The following is an 18,177-nucleotide window of genomic DNA, read 5'->3' on the forward strand; positions in this document are numbered from 1 at the left end:
GACTATCGAATACTAGTATGTGTTCACAACGTAGAACAAATTTATGGAAATTATCTACATAATTACCAGGCTGTGTAAATTTTTGAGTACCCAAACGGTGGATGTATTTGAACACTTGATAAAACTCCTCTTCAAACTTCCTCACTTTACCTTCCGTTCCAGTTTCCTTGAAGTGTGTGCAGCAGCCTCTCATGCGGACATGAACAAATTTAAACTTTCGATGTAATGAACGCAGCGATCATATCCTTCCCCGTATGTATTTTTAGGAGTCTAATTAAAACTAGGATGTACTCCACACTTGGAAGATGAACGTCAACTTTGCTCAATGCGTAGTAACACAAGCGGTTTGGTCGACATCAATTTTCCTCAGTGCTTAATTTTGCACTTGGCTCTATAGCGAAAGTTTATTAACATCCTTTCCTGTATTTGCACTTATACGTAAATATATATTTGGCTTCGGGGTACCTTCGTCAAGAGTTTCATAATCTATTAATAAGTTTATTTGAACTGGATCTTAACTTTTCCCATTTAATCCAGTCTGTGTGTCCCCATGTTACCTGAGAGTTTATCGGGGATAGTTCTCAATTTTTGAAGGGTGATATTGAGTGCTTTTGGGAAAAGTTACTATTTGACGACCAACCCGCTGTTTAGCTGAAACTATCCTTGCAGGGTTTAATTGATGTCTAGAATTTCACTTTATTTTCCGAAAACCAAAACTTCCAAGCATCCATTTTCAATTTTAATTTCTACAATAACATTTCACCATTCACAATATTTCTCATATAATTAATATATAGTTTCCCTGTGCTACCTCCACCTCCTGATAGCTCGCAGCCGCAACCCAGCCTCGCGCAGAAACGTCTCCAACAGACGCAGGCAAAGGTCGATGAAGTCGTTGGTATCATGAAAGTTAATGTGGAGAAAGTCCTGGAACGTGATCAGAAACTTTCCGAGTTGGACGAACGGGCGGACGCCCTGCAGCACGGTGCATCGCAGTTTGAACAACAAGCAGGGAAGCTGAAGAGGAAACATTGGTGGGCGAATATCAAGATGATGATCATAATGGGAGTCATTGGTGTTGTTCTGCTTATTATAATTATCGGTGAGTACATTTTCCATTGTTTTTGGGCCAGAGCAGTTATTTGTAGTGACGTTCGGGGATTTCATTTTTGTACATATGTTTGCACATTTGAAATGAATTGGGCTATCAACTAACAATGCAGTTGCATTTAATAATGACATAGAAATTTGGAATCATTGGGAACGTTGGCCAAAGGATTCCCAGCTTGCTTGCGAAGAATGATAATGCGACAAATAGGGAACGAAATAAATTGGCGGTAATTTATGTGGGATAGTATCGATTAGTATTCCCTTTGAATGCGGAAAAACCCCCCTTTTCACCGTGAACAATGGTGCATTTCTATTTGTTTGTTCCTTTGTTCGAGAAATGTATTCAGTTCTTAATTGGCCACGTTTAATTTAACACTAGATTTAGTTGTCAAGCTAATCTATAATCATTATCATAGCATGGACATTTCAGGTAGGTACATAAATTATAATTTATTAGGACCAGATTGTTCTAATATTTGGACACTTTCAGTCGAAAAACACATCCCTAATTTTGTAAGGAGAAAACCCTTTCTAAGGGGTATGTGTTGTTTCTATTTGGTAGGAAAACATTGTGTTTCGGACAGGTTGAAACAACGGCGGCAGCTTTTACTGAGTTGGTGTCCATTTTTGGTTAACACTGAGTGACTCATTGAAATAATGAGTTCCTTCAAATCATATGTATAAGGTTGTGGGAAAGGCCGATAATTCCAAATTCCAGACTCAGATTCACGAGTTCATTTCGTCTACATATTTTATCTTTTTGACAGCAAACTGAATTCGATACAATGAATTAATTTTTTCCAATCCTGGAAACAGTGAAAAAACTCTCCTCTGGTGTAGCATTCAAAGTACACTTCGATTTATATTAAACCCGTTCTGTCGTTTTGAAATTATATCCTCGGAGTGGTCTATTGCCTCTTATAAGTTACTAAAACTTCTATGACGCAAAATCGCGCGTATGGACTGAGTTTTGTTCGTAATGGTCCGGAATAATAAATGGATGCTCTGAATGAGTCGACACGTTGTTGATGCAGGTTATTCATCATCATCAACGACCCAACAACAGGTATCCGGTCTAGGAACTCCAAAAATTCCCGTTTTGTATTGAGGTGCACAAATTCGTCCTGACCTACGCCATCTCTTCATCTTAGGGAGGGTCTGCCTCGTCTTCTTTTTCTACCATAGATATTGCCCTTATAGACTTTCCGGGCTGGATCATCCTCGTCCATACGGATTAAGTGACCCGCCCACCGTAACCTATTAAGCCGGATTTTATCCACAACCTGACGGTCATGGTATCGCTCATAGATTTCGTCGTTATGTAGGCTACGGAGTCGTCCATCCTCATGTAGGTGCATAGTTTGGTAACACGGAATTCTTGCGGCTCCATCCAGGTAAACAATTTACGGAAATTCTAGCAGAATGTGATAATATTGGGTTCCTCCTGTTAGTCGGTGTTTTGTATCCTGCCATCTTTTCTGGGTATTTGATCTGACTTATTGAATCTCGGCGATAACCGTGTTGAAAACCCGGAGAAAGTCCATAGTGTACTAAGAAATTTGCTCCAAGTTCGGGTTAGAAACGCCTGAAAATCTTCAAGACTAATCTTTCCGTCAGGTTTGAAGTTGAGGCCTGCGACTCCGTATCCGGCAATTATTGTCTCTTTGGCTGCCAGATAGTCAAATCGTGTCCTCTTACATGGTCTGGATTTAGCTGTGGTGGCACCTTCGGCTGAAACAACGCAACCTAGATGTACAAATTAATTAACGCCCTCGATGTTTAGCACATTAATGCAAATGGGCAGCGTATGATGACCAGTCAGGCTGAGAACCTTATTTTTATTGGCGTTTATTTTCAGTCCGAGTCTCTACTTGCCTCCTTTTCCAAATTCGGAATCATCCGATTAAGGCCAATGACTCGATGAGAGAGCAAATAATTGTCATCAGCGTAATGGAGTTGGTTGAGGAAAGATATCGTAGTCCATTGAAGGGCACGAGTGATTGGATGCAACTCTGGCGTACTCCGTTTCGAGATTTAAGCCATATTTGGAAACGGTTGAGTAGAATAAACGTTTAGTTGTGCTGATGAGAATTTAATCTCTGAGCAAGTGTCAGTAAGTAGGTAAGCACTTCAATGCATAGATATCATATAGCGTCATGATTTTTTCCAAAGTTTTTCTGTTGACTAGTTTCGGAGAATGTGATCTTGATCAAGCCTCCCTTTCCCTACCTCCACTTCCCTCTCTTTACAATCAGTCCTGAAGCAGACATGGATCGCATGGGTTTGTTGCCTTTCATCCCTTTGCATGAATGGCAAACTCAATCTGCAATGGCGCAGGTCCATAATACGACAACTGCTCTCTTTTGGCTTCAACGCGTTTGAAATTATCCTCCTCACCAATGGAAAAGGAGCTACGTGCAGATCTGAATTACGCCTACTCCGATCATACATATGGGATGTTTTCAAATGTGGCAAAGTTATTTCAGTTGCTTGCGACTTCTGGAGGTATCCAAACACCCTTTCAAATATTACAATTAAAATAGATACAAATTTTCACGACTTCAATAATCGTCTCACTTGTTGCGAAATATCTCAGCTCTCAGCTTTGAAATATTTAAAGTATGCAGTTCTGTGAAAATTGAAAGGTTCTATCTATTTATTCCTTTAAATTAATCAATAAATACAAATTTAATTTAGGAGAGGTGTAACTTTGAGGATCTCTGATCCAGAATGGTGGCAACGTAATTCCACCAAATAAGATGCTCGTCATCGTAGATGAGGAGTCTTATTTTATTTGTTTTAACTCCTTTGCCCCTTTTATCATATCACACCTTATTTTGCAACCGGAAGTTTGTTAATAATAGTAAGATTTCCACTAAACTTTCCAGATTTATGCCCCATGTTATGGCTAATATTTTATGGTTCAGAATGGAGAGTATTCTCTGGTCTAGATGTCACAGTTTTTTGAAGTCGCCAAGCAAACATAACGTGGGAGAGTTGTTCTTTTGTAGGATTTCGTGCACGAGCAGGGAACAATTCATGCTGCTCCTTACTGGGCTCTCTTCATTCAAGCGAATGTTGTTTATTGGAACCAAAAGCGGCAACAATATATTACGGATGGCTTCAAGACTTGCTCTTGTACTTCAACTTAGGCTCACTTGGCTCCTTTTCGAGGTACGGTTGTCAGTTCGGACTTACAGGTCAACGCTTCAAAGTTTCAGATTAATTTCCCTAGAGCCGAAATGATTCTTCAGCTTTGCAAGGCATTTTAATTGCAGATTCTGGAGAACTCCTCTGAAACACATCTAGAAAAATGCATTGATATTTGACGTTTGTTCTGTCCACTTTCACCCCAAGTAAGTCAAAATATAAATAGGAACTGACTATAATCCAAATATATCAGCTCATTTCCAGCACTTTCTCCCTCTCAGACACAGATTAGTACCTCATACATGCAAATTACTATATTTGCCTCAATATGTTTCTAAACAAACAACCAAATCGCAAAACATTATCATAACCGCAACATATCCATTATTCAAACTATAACTATCAACAGCGCATTAAATTACAAGAAAATCCGTCGAAAAGCAGCCACTTCCATTTTACCACTGTATGTCCTTTCCACTCTAGTGCAGTCATCCACATCACCCTCTGGATCTAACTAGGACTCGTAAAAGCACAAAATCCTGTTGAGACATAATTCAATGCAATCTAAATAATGTGACCTCGACAATTCCAGATACGTCGCATAAGCGACCGCAAAAATCCTACGGCGAATAGTGCTTTAGTCCCGTTTTCCGCAATTCTTTGGTCATGGGGCTCTTTTCAAGGATCATGTCACAACATATCTATGTCATGGAAAATAGCAAAAATGGTTTTATGATTTGTCGTAGTGTTGCTTGTTATTATGTTTAGATGGAATTTTGTTTTAGGTCAGATGTTGTTGATTCGGTACGAATATTCCAATTTAAGGGTGCTTGAAGACGGGCCATACGATGAAATGTTAGTATCTTGTTTTCAAGGAATTGACATGGGTCCGGGACTAACCATGATAATGACAAGTAGATATACATAATGGCAAATCATGGGTGCGCTTTTTCTGTCGGATGTTTCCAGATAAATGGACGTGTTTCATTTGAAATTCGGGAAATGAAATTAAATTTGTGTTTGATAAATTAAATTTGAGCTCGACTTTGGAAGGTGACAGTTTGCGGCTGGAAATTGATTTGAAATTCTTAGAATATTTTCATTGTTGACAACATTTCGCTGATTTGCGAATTGAATTAGTTTTATTTGGAATTACTTTCTATTTTCCAGGGTTTATTTAATTAGAATTAAATTCAAACTTGGGTTATATAATGTGGTTTGATAGATAAGTTCATTGAAAACTAATGGAATGATTTCTGCCTGTCGAGTAGATTTATTTGCAAATGGCAGAACACGATTTATTGAATTTGCGATGAATATAGACAAAAAACTGTTGTGATATCTGAAATTATTTTCGACTTTTGTAGAACTTTCTACCTTTCTAAATGTCGATTATATAATTGTGATTTTTCTGAATTATAGAAAAATCCCACGAGGTAAAGATTTTGCGTAATATTGACAACTTGTGCATGTTAATTAAAATACAATCTTCATTGCGATTAACCTCCCAACGCACCGATTATTTTTAGAAAATTATTTCATGCATATATTTACAGAAAACAGCTAAGTTGATAGATGCTAATGAGATTTCTAACCATAGGAGTAGATATTTGCATTGCATTTCACACCTTAAGAGAGAAAAATTTTAAGAAAAATATATTGAAAATGATCTGTTCTTTGTTTTAACAAGAACCGCAAATACCATACAGAGTAACAATGATAAGTTCTGCAAAGGAATGTGTACTGGTTTCCATAGATGAAAATATAAATTTGTATACTGTATAAAATATTACGTTTTATTGTAGAAATTCTAACGAAATGTTTACTAGATAGAAAACATATATAGTAAGCATATTATCATTAATAATAACCAGAGGTGTAACCCTTTCTTCTCTCTCGACGGGCCTGATAATAACAATAAAACCTCCTGTCGTTTATACCTTCTATAGTGAAAAGCAAAAGCAATAAATTATTTAGTAAAAGTTGGATTTTTAACCCCACTTCCGGAGGGAGTGGAAAGTTTGTAAGAGTGAAGGGAAGGCTACCTTTCACCCGGAGGGGGTTGGATGGGTGCATGATATTCGGGGCCCTTCCAGGGAGCCTAATTAATGCTGTAGTGTGCTGTTTTGAAGCCATAAACTTTAAGACCATGACTGCTGTTGTAAAAGCAAGGGAGTCAAGCCGGCTCAGATCCTTAGAGCATTCACGAAGAATAGCAGCCCTCCCATTCTGCAACTAGAGCTCCTATTAGTGTCCTCAAAGAATGGTCTATCTAATGTCCGTAGCCGCAAAGGAAGTGCTTGGGGATTTCCTCTTCCTCTCTAGCTTTGACAATGTGAATTGTATTGTATGCTGAGTCTGACGGCAATGTCCCTGAAAATAAGTTCCCCGTAAAGACCGTCGTAAACTTATATGAATTTCCACGCATCTGGCACAAGAGTTATTTTGATCAGATCGAAAACTGCTCAGTGAGTCCCTGCACTGTCCCACCAGCCTGGATAATGTTGCGCCGAATATAGCCTTAATGGTCGTTTTGCTGGCGGTCAGAATGACTATGTGACACTTAGGGCTCGGACATGCCCGCGCCACTGGCTGGCTTCCAATATTGTCAGTACTTTCGCTTGGAATACATTTGCGAATCCTGGTAGACTGTGCGACTCGGCCACGTTGTGTGTTTCCGAGACAACCCCTGCTTCGACTCCACAGACTCCAAAAGGTGTAGAGATTTTATGGGGAGAGGAGCGCGAAGTCCTTCATCTTCAACTCCGTCAAAGAATCGCATTTCTTGCAAATCACTGTGATATTTGTCATTCATTTTATTAGCAACATGAAAATATTCCCTTTTGAAGTGTCATAACTCTTTAACGTAGGGCGGCGTAGTTTTTCAATGGGGTTATGGACAGGAAATCTGCCTCTTCTTCCTGTGTACCTCTTCACTCTTCCTCCTTGGGGAATGATTGCAAATTCAGTCTCTTTCACGATAAAATTAGAGGCGACCTGTTTCTTCTTTGAGGCACCATATCTTTTTAACGGTCGCCGCGATTGGTTGACCGGGTGGGAGCGAAAGAACCTTTCGCTTCTTGCATTGCATTAAAATTAAGCAAATATTACGTGTCTCATGTTCGTGCATCTAGAGCAAAGATTAAGATAATATGAAAGATATCCTAGAGTCGATTTTCAATGTTCAATATCTCCCTTGACTTCTGCATTTTGAGAAATATTGCAAATTCCATTTATCAGAGCGCTACTACTCCATGAATTTTGAGTTAATAATTTAGAAACTTCAGTCCATAGAACAGTTTTTTAAATAATGTTGTTACGTTCGTGAACTTTGTCGTTTAATCTCAGCAGGAGAATTGAAGATTTGAGGCTAATTTTTTTCTTGCGCTATGAACTCATTGCGTTTTCCATAACAGCAGACTTATCTCTGGAGCGCTATCGGAATATGTTCAGCTTAGATTTCCTATTCTTTGCAATCACTTCAGGTCTTGCTACCATCCGACGTGGCACTTTTGCTGGAGGAATAAGTTGATAATTTACTTCAATTTTCATTCATCAGCTTAACAGATCCAAAATGACAATTTGAATTTTCGCTCGTCTCCGTGATCAAGAAATCATGGGACACTCCATCGACTGTCCACGATAAGTCTTCACGTCCGTTCAAGCCGCCATTCACTTTGAAGAGACGTTCTTCCTGGGTTCACCTTTATTGGTTACAATCAGTTTGAATGGCGGTTAGGAAGCAACTGTCCATTAGCTGTGTTTCTACAACCAGTTCTTACACTGTTTCCAGGGATTGTTTCCGGCGCGATTCTGCATGCAGGTTCAAAGTGAAGATAACCTTCTTTGGATACTGGTCGCCCCAAGAAATTGTAAGGAGCCTCAATTTCCCTTTTCTTTCGCCTGCAATTTTTTCATCCGAGCAAAGTTCTTGGTTTTACTATCGCACTATGGACAAATATTCGGTTCTTTGTTTCTTCACACTCTGCGTATAAAAAAGTTTTTATTTGGCTCCCGTCTAAGTATCAGTAAGTAACCACTCCTGACAGCTGATTCCATCAAATATACAACATATTCGGCTTGGCTATCAATGTTGGAACTTGGTCTCGTGGTACCTATGATGCTCCTGCTAAATTTTATTCCAGTTGATCCATTTTTTTAAACAAAATCTTATTAAAATCCGTTTACTGTTGGTCTGTCTGTCGTGAGCACCTTTCCAGTGGACTTAATCCTACGGTATTCTTGAGATACGGATTGATTTTGTGGCCACAATCAGAGCACCGAAACAATCACAGCGGTACCAGTATATACTGGTATATGGCTCAGAATTTATACTAGTGGATGCAAAACCTTTCTAAATTTCTACCGCACTACACACCGTGTTGAAACATCACGTTTGAGGCTCGCACTAGGGGGTTAACCGCAACAGCCGAGCTGAACGCACATACAGCGGGAATTTTCCTGATGTATGTGAATTCAGGGGCGGTCCCGGTTCCCATGGTACCAGTATACCTCCGGTAAGGTTTCGTGACCTACTGCCACTTCCCCCGTGCAGACTCGGGTCGCCCTGAACGCTGCAAGTTCGCCTACTGTATCACGGCCGGCAAACTAATGTGATACAGTGTCTCCCGGTGCCACCACTATGAAGATTCTTTTCGGCCACTTGGTTTTGGTTTTGTCGGCATGGTTGCAACCCTGTCTTCCTCACCGCTACCTCTGGGCACCTGTGGCGCTGACAGTTACGTCTCTACGGTTTTACGTGGGTACTTGTCTCGGGAACTTTTCCTTATTCAAAATTAATTTTAATCGTGTGCAAATTGGGCATTAATATCTATGACCTTCCGCTATTTTTCGAGTAGTTTCATAACTCCATCTGTTTGGAACTTCTGTAGTTTATCGGCGAAAATCTAGACCAAGTGATTTTGAACGACACTCTGGTCGATTAATTTTTTACTATTAGTTTGCTGAGATCGAAACAAATTGAAGTCAGACGATGCAAGACTCGGACTATACGGTGGATACTCCTCAACTGAGTACTGTCAATTTGTTCCGAGTCATGAAAGATATGTGTGGGCTGGTATCGTTATGATAGAAGAGAACTCCTTTTCTATTGGCCACTTCTGGCCGCCCTTCCTTGATTACTTCGGTTAAGCGGTCTAGTTGTGCATAGTACGGAATTGACAATTTCGTCACATTGTACCAGATCATAATGGACAATTCCCTTCCAATCTAACGAAATACTCAAATGATCTTGTTTGTCGTTAAGCCAAATTTTGAAGTCGTTTGTGCTCCTTATTTTCAAAATGGTTCTATTTCGTTGCGTTTCAGCAGCATTTCGCTGATAGTAATTCAATTCAAACATCGAGCTTCTTTGAGTAGGCCGCTCTTTTCAGATGATGCCAAACTTTCATCTCTTGACAGCTTGAATGCCGGTTCTGCTCAACCATTTGCATTATTATTTCATCGACTTTCCCCCTGACAGGGCGGCCAGAACGAGTTGCGTTTTTGACATCCAAATTTCCGGAATGGTATCGAACTAACCACTCCTTGACCATGCAGTTCACATATTTCTCGGCGTGTTTATGTAGCGTTTTTATCTTTTCATAGTAAAAAGGCATCACACAGTGTATTTCTTCAGATATCTCAATCATTTTAAAGTCAATTTAACTTTCTGCACCAGTGACAAACTGCAGAACTGTTTGGACTATGAATGAAGCGTAAAATGTGACATTTCAAATGGACGTAGATGTACGGGTATCAACACCACATAGTGAGCATTAATTCGCGGAAGCTTTACATTACCCAAAATTTTCTTTGGCGTTCAAGATGTCTGTCGTTCCATTAGAACGGTAGTTTTCCGCTTCATGTGATACAGAAAACATACATGTATTCTTCATGAATACATACAGAAAATAGCTGGAAAATCTACTGCCTACTGCGATGCGGTCGATCTGATTAGGTGGATGTTGTCAGTCGGTTGAATCTCGACTGACCTTACGGCCCGGTCTGAACTCGAACACGCCACAACCAACTTCTTAACATTGTCATCATGGTCCAGAAGAGCATGCTTCCCTATCAGATGTCCGAGCTAGGTGTTATCAGAGACTAGCATTCAAATTACCTATTACGATCACAATACCGCCTTTAGGAAATCTTTCCTGGATCGCATCAAGTTACTTATGAAAAATTTCCTTCTCTTCTGCGCTATTGGAATGTTCTTGATTTCAAAATTCAGGCGGATATAACCATTCAGTCAATCTTGTTTTTATATGTTGAAATTCTCAATATGTTGCAACCTCGGAGTATCTGAATTCTGCGTCGAATTTCACCTTTAGACTCTGGTTTTGCGTTCATTGCGATAATTTTTCCACAAATCTATCCAGGGAGGATTACAGTAATTGTACTTAGTGAATTCATAGTGAAAACAAACATTTCCCCAGCCCATTACCCATGATGAAGAAAAAGAAAAACCCCGCGAACCAGCAATTCGGTGAACACAGTGCAGCTCATTTCACTTTAGGAACTGTCATGTAAGCCGGCCTCATTGGGTGTCATTGAGTTGCGTTAGGATGCACACTCGGGAGTGCGACCTCTGTAGATATGCTACTCGTGATGCATAGTATCTGTATGTCGTTGAAGTGACAATAATGAACCACAACAAAAATGATAGTTTCTAGATTTTTTATGTCAATTAGGTCTCCTTCTTGAGCGTTCGTTCCGTTTGATAGTCAGGTTGGCTCTCCTTGATTGAATTCATCTGGGTTGTAAACCGATTCTGGGTGGTTTTGGTCGACTTTTAAATCATCATCTAGCGTGTTTAGGTTGGCTTTTCGGCCATCTCCCATCGATTCGCATATTCTGTGGATGACGGTACAATCAAAACTGTGAAAGCCCTCCCAAATTGTCCAAATTGTCCCAAATTGTCAATTGTCAATGCTATATCGATTGCGTATATCCCCACTTTGTACGTGATTATAGCAAATTGTTCCACTAACCCATCTCAATATCTTATCCCATAATCCTGAGATGGCGTTCATCCTCTTTGGTTGTCGTACTCCGAATCAGAGAAGGCGAAAGGGCGAATGACGCGCGGTAGATTTTGGATGTGAGACGTTCGTTGAAACGTTGATCATAAGGGATGATACTTTTGGGTCGCTACTTCATCCATGTTATGTGACGTTCTCCATTGCTCAGAGTATCGGGTGGTGGTACTAAAATCGGCCAGTTTTGGGCAGGTCGCTTTCACTAACAGTGGTCAAACCGGCTTCATTTGGGGTCGGTCGTTAAGAATTCTGCTTTCTTCAGATTTAGCCGAAGACGGTGCTGAAATAGATGATCATGTAAAGTTTGGACGAGCTGGTCTGGAGACAAATACATTTACATAAAGCAATTTGTAGGGAGCTAGGCATTGGATGTTTTGACAAGGATGACAGTTTTCATCAAATGAACAAATGAGCGCTTTTTTATTGAACATCGATCGAGACGCAGGATGGGTTTGATGTTTCCGCGGATTATGCCTTTTGAATTATGGAATGTAGGTTATGATCGATGTTGCCATAGTGCATACCAGATGCGGTTGCATAGTAGATTGAGAAAGGCAATGTATGTAAAAGGGCGGTGTTTTTCAAGATACGTTTTTGAGCGACTCTGCGGTGTTATCGGGTCAGTCATACTGCAATTCTTGCCGAAATTTGACTTGTTTAGCGCCAATTTTTAAGCTGTGTTTGCAAACGATGTGCGCCAACGGTAGTTTGAACATTTTGGGGCGGACTCCATCTTTTCTGTACAAGTGGAAGGGTTGTGCATTTGTGTCAATCAGATCGTGTGCTATCCTTCTAAGTAATATTAGTATATTCAATTCAAACTGTTTGTTCTCCAAAGCTCAGATACAACATGAACATTGATTATCATTTGCTAATTAGATGAAATAGAAAAAACAAATGCTAACTTCTGACATTTTGACGAAGAAAAACAGGATTTTAAGTCAAAAGAGATTATAAACTATTGTCCTGAAAGGGGGAAACACTGGGGTAGAATATGTAAATGCATGCACTATAGGATACCCAGATAGGCGAGATAAATATAACCAATGTCGCAAGTGTGGTCTATAGTTTGGGCCTAGTATTTTTGACAAAAGTGTAGTAGTCCGAAATTATTTTTTTCTCTGTGAGTTAGCTTACTTCCGAAATATTACCAATTAACTCTTTCACTTTAGAGTAATTGCCTTAAAAAAGTAACGAACAGTGCCTAATTTTATTTCTGATTTCGTATATAACAGAAAATTGTTTCTTACATAAAAGAACTACAAAACCCCTTATACCTACAGGCACATATTAAGAACTTCTAAACTGCAGCATTCTCTCTTGAAGAGAAGATTCTAATCCTTTGCGACATTATTGAGTTTCAAGGAACAAATGCTATACGTTCAATTACACCCTTTATGGCTATATACCCATGGATTTAAAGTCTTGGATAAGCTGGGTATTTTATATCCTTTGAAAAATCGGTGATATATACGCGTACATATTCATTTTAAATGTCGTAAGATAAAATATGGATCCCACAGTCATCCAAAGTCAACTGGCTAGCGAGCAGACGAGCTAGGAATCTTCGCCACAGACGACATCCTAAAACGCAACATAAGTCAGGATGATTTATTTAGTAACAATATCTTGCCATTTTCTGCTTCCTTGTCAAAAGACTTTGCCAAGCTTACCAGCGAGCCATGTCACAAAATGCTTTCTCACTTTCCACTTTCAGCAATGCTCCTTTTTCTCATAAAAAGTGTTTTTGTTACTCCTGGGAAATTCCTAGAAGTTATAGAAGAAAGGAAGGCTTTCTTTATTCATGTATTGCTTCAACTCGTAACTAACTGCCAGGACACAATTCTTTCTCTCTTCCTTTTTTTAAGCCAAATAAAAGAAAAGTAGTGCAATCATGCCAGGAGAAGGGTGAGTAGGAAATATTCTTTCGTTGCCCCTTTTCTGTCGCCGGATTTCCCAATTCATTCGGGAAATAAAAAGGTAACTGTGCTCCAGACACTTTGAGTGGAAAAGAAAGAAAAAGTGCGTTCAGCTGTTATTCGAGTTGCTCCAGAAGCTGTGAGTAAAGCTAACGAGGACGAAACTTTTCCTAGCTTCGGTTGGTGGTTTGTTCTCTCTTAAATCATGTCATTTGAATTTGCTGCCGGCGAGAGAAAAACGAAAGTGTGGACATTGTCGAGATGGTTATTTCACTGTAGAACGAAACGCCTGGAAAGTATTCTGGAGAGTCATCCATTTATCACATTGATGTGGAATGCTCCGTCAAAGTTTTGAAAGTAGCTTGTGGTTTATCCTGCACTGATTAAATTATGTTGTACAGAAGATAAGAGAAATTATTAAACAGATGTGGACTGTTGGCGGTAATGGAATTTAAACAAAATGGTCTCCACTATCCGATTTTATTCGTTGAGTAGCCAATAGGCAACACGGTTACATTTGTGCGTCCCGTGTGCATATAAATTTCCTTAATCTGTAATGCATGGCATGCCCGACAGCTGTCGCAGTTTATTCAAAAATATGCTCACTGCAATGCGATGCTGCCCTAGATAGTCGGGTAACGACTTTTAAGTGAAGAAGTTTCAACAATGAATTAATTGCTTCCAAACAAAAAAAACGTCATTGCACCCTTGAGTTGCGTCCTCTGCAGCGATTAAATGTTAATACTGCAGGCCATTCATAATATTGTTATATTCATAAAGTTCCAGCTGTTGAAGTGGATTTAGTGGAGCGGATCTGTTTTGGCCATTACCAGTTTTTTGCTTCTATGCGATTTTAAGCCGTAGAAAGTTGAATTTTTGTTGGGATGGAATTAGGTGGAAACAGTCGCTTTGAGCCAGATTATAGTATAATTGGAAAAGCCTTACAATTTTAGAATACACAACACTGTAACGACTCCGACATTTACAAAAAGGTGCTTCAGATTGAGGGTAGAATTTCGTTCATACACATATTTCATTTTATCGTAGTTAATCTGCCAGAAAACAATTTCTGTTTATAAAAGTTGAAGTTTAGAGGATATTTGTTGGCCAATCGCACTGAGAGCATAGCCTCCGTTTAATAAAGTCATGTTTTTGAAGTCATTTGGAGCGGATCCTTGCGTTCTCACCAGTTACCATTCTTTACAAAAAAAGGATCGTTTTTTTTGTTGACCTTTCAGCGACACATCTAAGATGTTAATATGCTCCGTGAAATGAATTTCTCGCGTCAGGTAACTTGTATTTAACTTTATCACTGTCACAAGTTTGCCGTCATCAATTTCGGTGCACCATCCTAGCCGAAGAGCATCTTTAATATCAATATTCCTATCGTGGAATTTCTAAAACTAGGTTTGTCGTACTTTAGAGTATTGTCACCGTAAACTTTACACAATTTTTTACGAGTAGAAGGTTCCTAAAACTCAACCATCAATCACTTAACTTCTGAAGTGTGAACTGCCAAAAGACATTATGGCAAACATGCATATGAAGAATTCCAATCGTAATCCAACTGTACTAACACCTATCTGTTGCAGAAAACCGCAATCACTATTTGCTCAATCCAATAAAATATTGTGAATCGTAACAAAGTCTTGTAGCCTCTTCATCATAGTGAACTGGAATCATCTAATCGTACTTGAAGCCCATAAAACGCATCAGATTTACAATCTTTGTTATCTACTCTATCATAAAGTAACCATTGAAGAATCCGGGAAAAGAATAGAACACCCCCTCAAAGTTACAAGCTGCCAAACATTTGCGTGACCTGCGGCGATTCGCATTTACCATCAAGCTGCAGAACTAACAAGGATGAGACAATCATTAAGAAATATAGCAACTATGGTGGACCGAATTAAAATCTCTGCTCATGAAGACATTGCGATAGTATATATGATTTTCATGGGGTATAACCCGTCAACTACACTTATTCGCGATCTCTGTTGATTCCCGGTAATGCACTTCGGCTCCTTCCATGACTTCCTGAGAATCCTGCATTACTCCTCCACTATTCTCGTAGTCGTACTTCTACAGGACCCACTTGTTCGCTATCTTGGGATAGTGCTTTCTGATTAGCACGTCCATGGGTATTTGACCTGTGCATCGACCAAGTTCTTCATTTCTTGTTGTCTTAGGCCAGAATACTCCGGTAAAACGACACAGCCATGAATTGATGAAAGCTTGGAGCATTTAAGTAACAATGACACACTCCCCTATCGTAGCACAGAGGAATACTGGCACGTAACAGAAAAGTGTTTGAATCACAGATTCTGTTGTTTTTAACAATGTAATTCCCAACTATCAGTTCAAATTCCGAGAGAAGCACTGCCCAACAGAATAGGCTCTCTGCATTATGTCAGCAGTGAATCAAGCGAAATTAAATATTTCGTCATTGCTCTTCTCGACATTACCCGGGCTTTCGGCAGAATATGGCACAAAGTACAAGTTTAGGAAACTATTGACAAACAAAACATAAAATACAATAGCTCCACATTCAAAGATCATCCTATCAAAGCGAATGCCCCCCAAGGAAGTATACCAGGGCCATTATCGTACGTATTCCTTAATACTCACAACTCTCTCTGACAAGAAAAGTTGGGATTGTCTAGCAGCATTTAGGCTCTGCCGCCTGTCGTTATAGGGAGTTTTTCCGAGTTTTTGAAGACAGTCTGCTGGTTTCGGTCCGAGCATGGGGGAATTGAGCCCTCTTTTGCTAAGGCATCCACACTACAGTTATGAGGTACCCAGAGCAATTCCACAATATTGGATCTAGAAATCTAGTTCAATCCGTTTCTATGTTCCTGAACGATTTTCGAGATGATCAAAAGATTATTCAGCGTCCTTAGTGTAGCCTGGCTATCGCCGCATATTGCAATGCGTCTACCCTTCAACCGCTCGTCAATCATCTCGGTTAGTGCCCTTGAGATCGCAAACACTTCAGCCTGAAAAACTGTTGCATATCGTCCCAGGGAAAAACGAACTTCTCGTTTTTACTCCAGAAGTAGACTCCGGCTCCAGAACCCTGGTCTGATATTCAGCCATCTGTTAGAAGACTTCCGTATATCCAGAATCGGAAGGTTATGAACTGGATTCAGTTCTTCCAATGCTCTGTACCCCTTACTTCCATTGATTCCTCATAGATCTAACTGAATTATTTTATGAGCTGCTCTTATTGCAGTGCCTTAAATAAATATATCCAATTGAGTCATACATCTAGAGTTGCTCCGAGTGTTGTGCTTATGCCACCGGTAATACCCAGATACACAGTTCTTGGCAGTGCGACTAGTTTACAATGAACACTTTTTTTGTCCTATCTTACCCCAAGCGAACAACGGCCTAATGATAGCGAGATATATCAACGTTACTACATGTCGTGGTCAAGATCCGTCTACACAGCGCCTAGGCTGTGAGTGTTTATTTCATCTTCTTCTCTGCATGTTTGTTCTAAAGAAGCTTTTTATCCACATAGTATAGCCATAAGTTCTGTCAGTTGATGCGAATAGCGAGAAATGTTAGGTCGCCGAAACTGGTAACAGTGCACACGGAGAGTACCTAACCATATTCTACTTCCGTCAGACTTTCAGGTTTCGAACGGCAATACGATGAAGTTCGGTAACTACGAAAAAAGAATCGCGATTGTTGCGTTGCACCAATGTGGGAGTACGCCGAAAAAGATTCGTAGTTTGTTAGAAAAGCTGCCGGTAAATGATTCGTTTTTATGACATTGGCTCGATACCGCGAAACAGCTGATGTGGTTGACAGGCCGCGGGAGGGGCGTCCGCGCTCCATACGTCGCCCGAATTTCGTGCATGCTGTGCATGAGCGTGTTCGTCGCAATCCTGTCTAGCAGAAACGAATGTCGGCGGAAATGAGCGATTCAACTCGAAGTATGAGTCTTATTTTACGAGAAGATCTCGGTCTCGGTGCGTACCGGTGGTGCGTTAGCTATATGTTAACGCCAAAACTGAAGGAAATACGGCGAACTCGGTGTGTTGCTATTCTGAAACGATTTCCCGGTAAAAAAATATCGCAAAATTCTATTTTCTGATGAAAAAATTTTTACCATCGAGGAAAAATTCAACCGACAAAATGATCGAGTATATGCTCACAATTGATATGAAGCCATTTCTCTCGTGGTATGTTGGGGCGTCTCATATCACGGAGTAACTGATATTCATTTGTGCGAAGCCGGTGTCAAAACCAATGCGAGCGTGTACGAAAAGGTGTTAGAGAATTTATTCGAGCCATTGCGTGAATCTCTATTCGCTGGAAAGCCGTGGTGCTTCCATCAGGACTCGGCCCCCGCTCACAAAGGCAAGATCGATGCATGGCCTGACTTCGGGCCTATATAGCTACTAGCAGCGGCCATTTTGAATATTTTTTTTTTCGTTCGAAAGCTTTACATTGCCCTTTCTAATGGTGTACTTTTCGATTGAATTGGTTTATTGCTTCGTGAGAAAAAGATTTGTTTGACTGACAGAATTTAGGGCTATGTAGATTGACTCCTAGGTATTTCATACACTTTTGAGAGTTGAAGGGTTATGCTCCTCATTTCTTCGATGCAAAGATCATCCAGTTTCCTCCTTTTTGTAAACAATACCATTGTGGTTTTAATCGGTTGAAAATCCATATCGAATACACCAACTGCCAATCAAATCAATGGTACGTTGTATATTTCTATGCATCATTCCGAGGTGGCGATCAACAGCTAAGATAGTCACGTCATTCGCATAAGCTTGGCCGCACGTTCGTATAGTAGTGAGTCGATCAGGATCCTACATAACAGTGACGATAGCATATATCCTTTCGTTGTTTGTACTGTTAGGTAGTGACACCTACTTTCGCACATAGCAGTTTCTGCGTTAGCATAGTATAGGTATAGGAATCATCGACACCATACT

General features: G+C 40.0%; 2 protein-coding genes across 12 annotated transcripts in view; one reads left to right on the forward strand and one right to left on the reverse strand.

Moving 5' to 3' along the window:
- The window catches only part of LOC119646653 (chondroitin sulfate N-acetylgalactosaminyltransferase 1), a 345,789-nt gene that overhangs the window by 92,303 nt on the left and 235,309 nt on the right, over positions 1-18,177 (reverse strand). The gene's annotated exons all lie outside the window — the stretch shown is intronic.
- LOC119646654 (synaptobrevin) overlaps positions 1-18,177 on the forward strand; it is a 102,736-nt gene that overhangs the window by 53,317 nt on the left and 31,242 nt on the right. For 6 of the 10 annotated variants that reach the window (XM_038047180.1, XM_038047176.1, XM_038047186.1 and 3 more), the window contains exon 3: positions 798-1,102. In XM_038047180.1, coding sequence (XP_037903108.1) covers positions 798-1,102 — 305 coding nt within the window. The remainder of the gene's footprint in view (positions 1-797; positions 1,103-18,177) is intronic. The other 4 variants (XM_038047181.1, XM_038047184.1, XM_038047183.1 and 1 more) reach the window with 1 other exon arrangement.

The sequence above is a fragment of the Hermetia illucens genome, chromosome 1 (assembly GCF_905115235.1).
Source record: "Hermetia illucens chromosome 1, iHerIll2.2.curated.20191125, whole genome shotgun sequence".
Classification (NCBI taxonomy): Eukaryota; Metazoa; Arthropoda; class Insecta; order Diptera; family Stratiomyidae; genus Hermetia; species Hermetia illucens.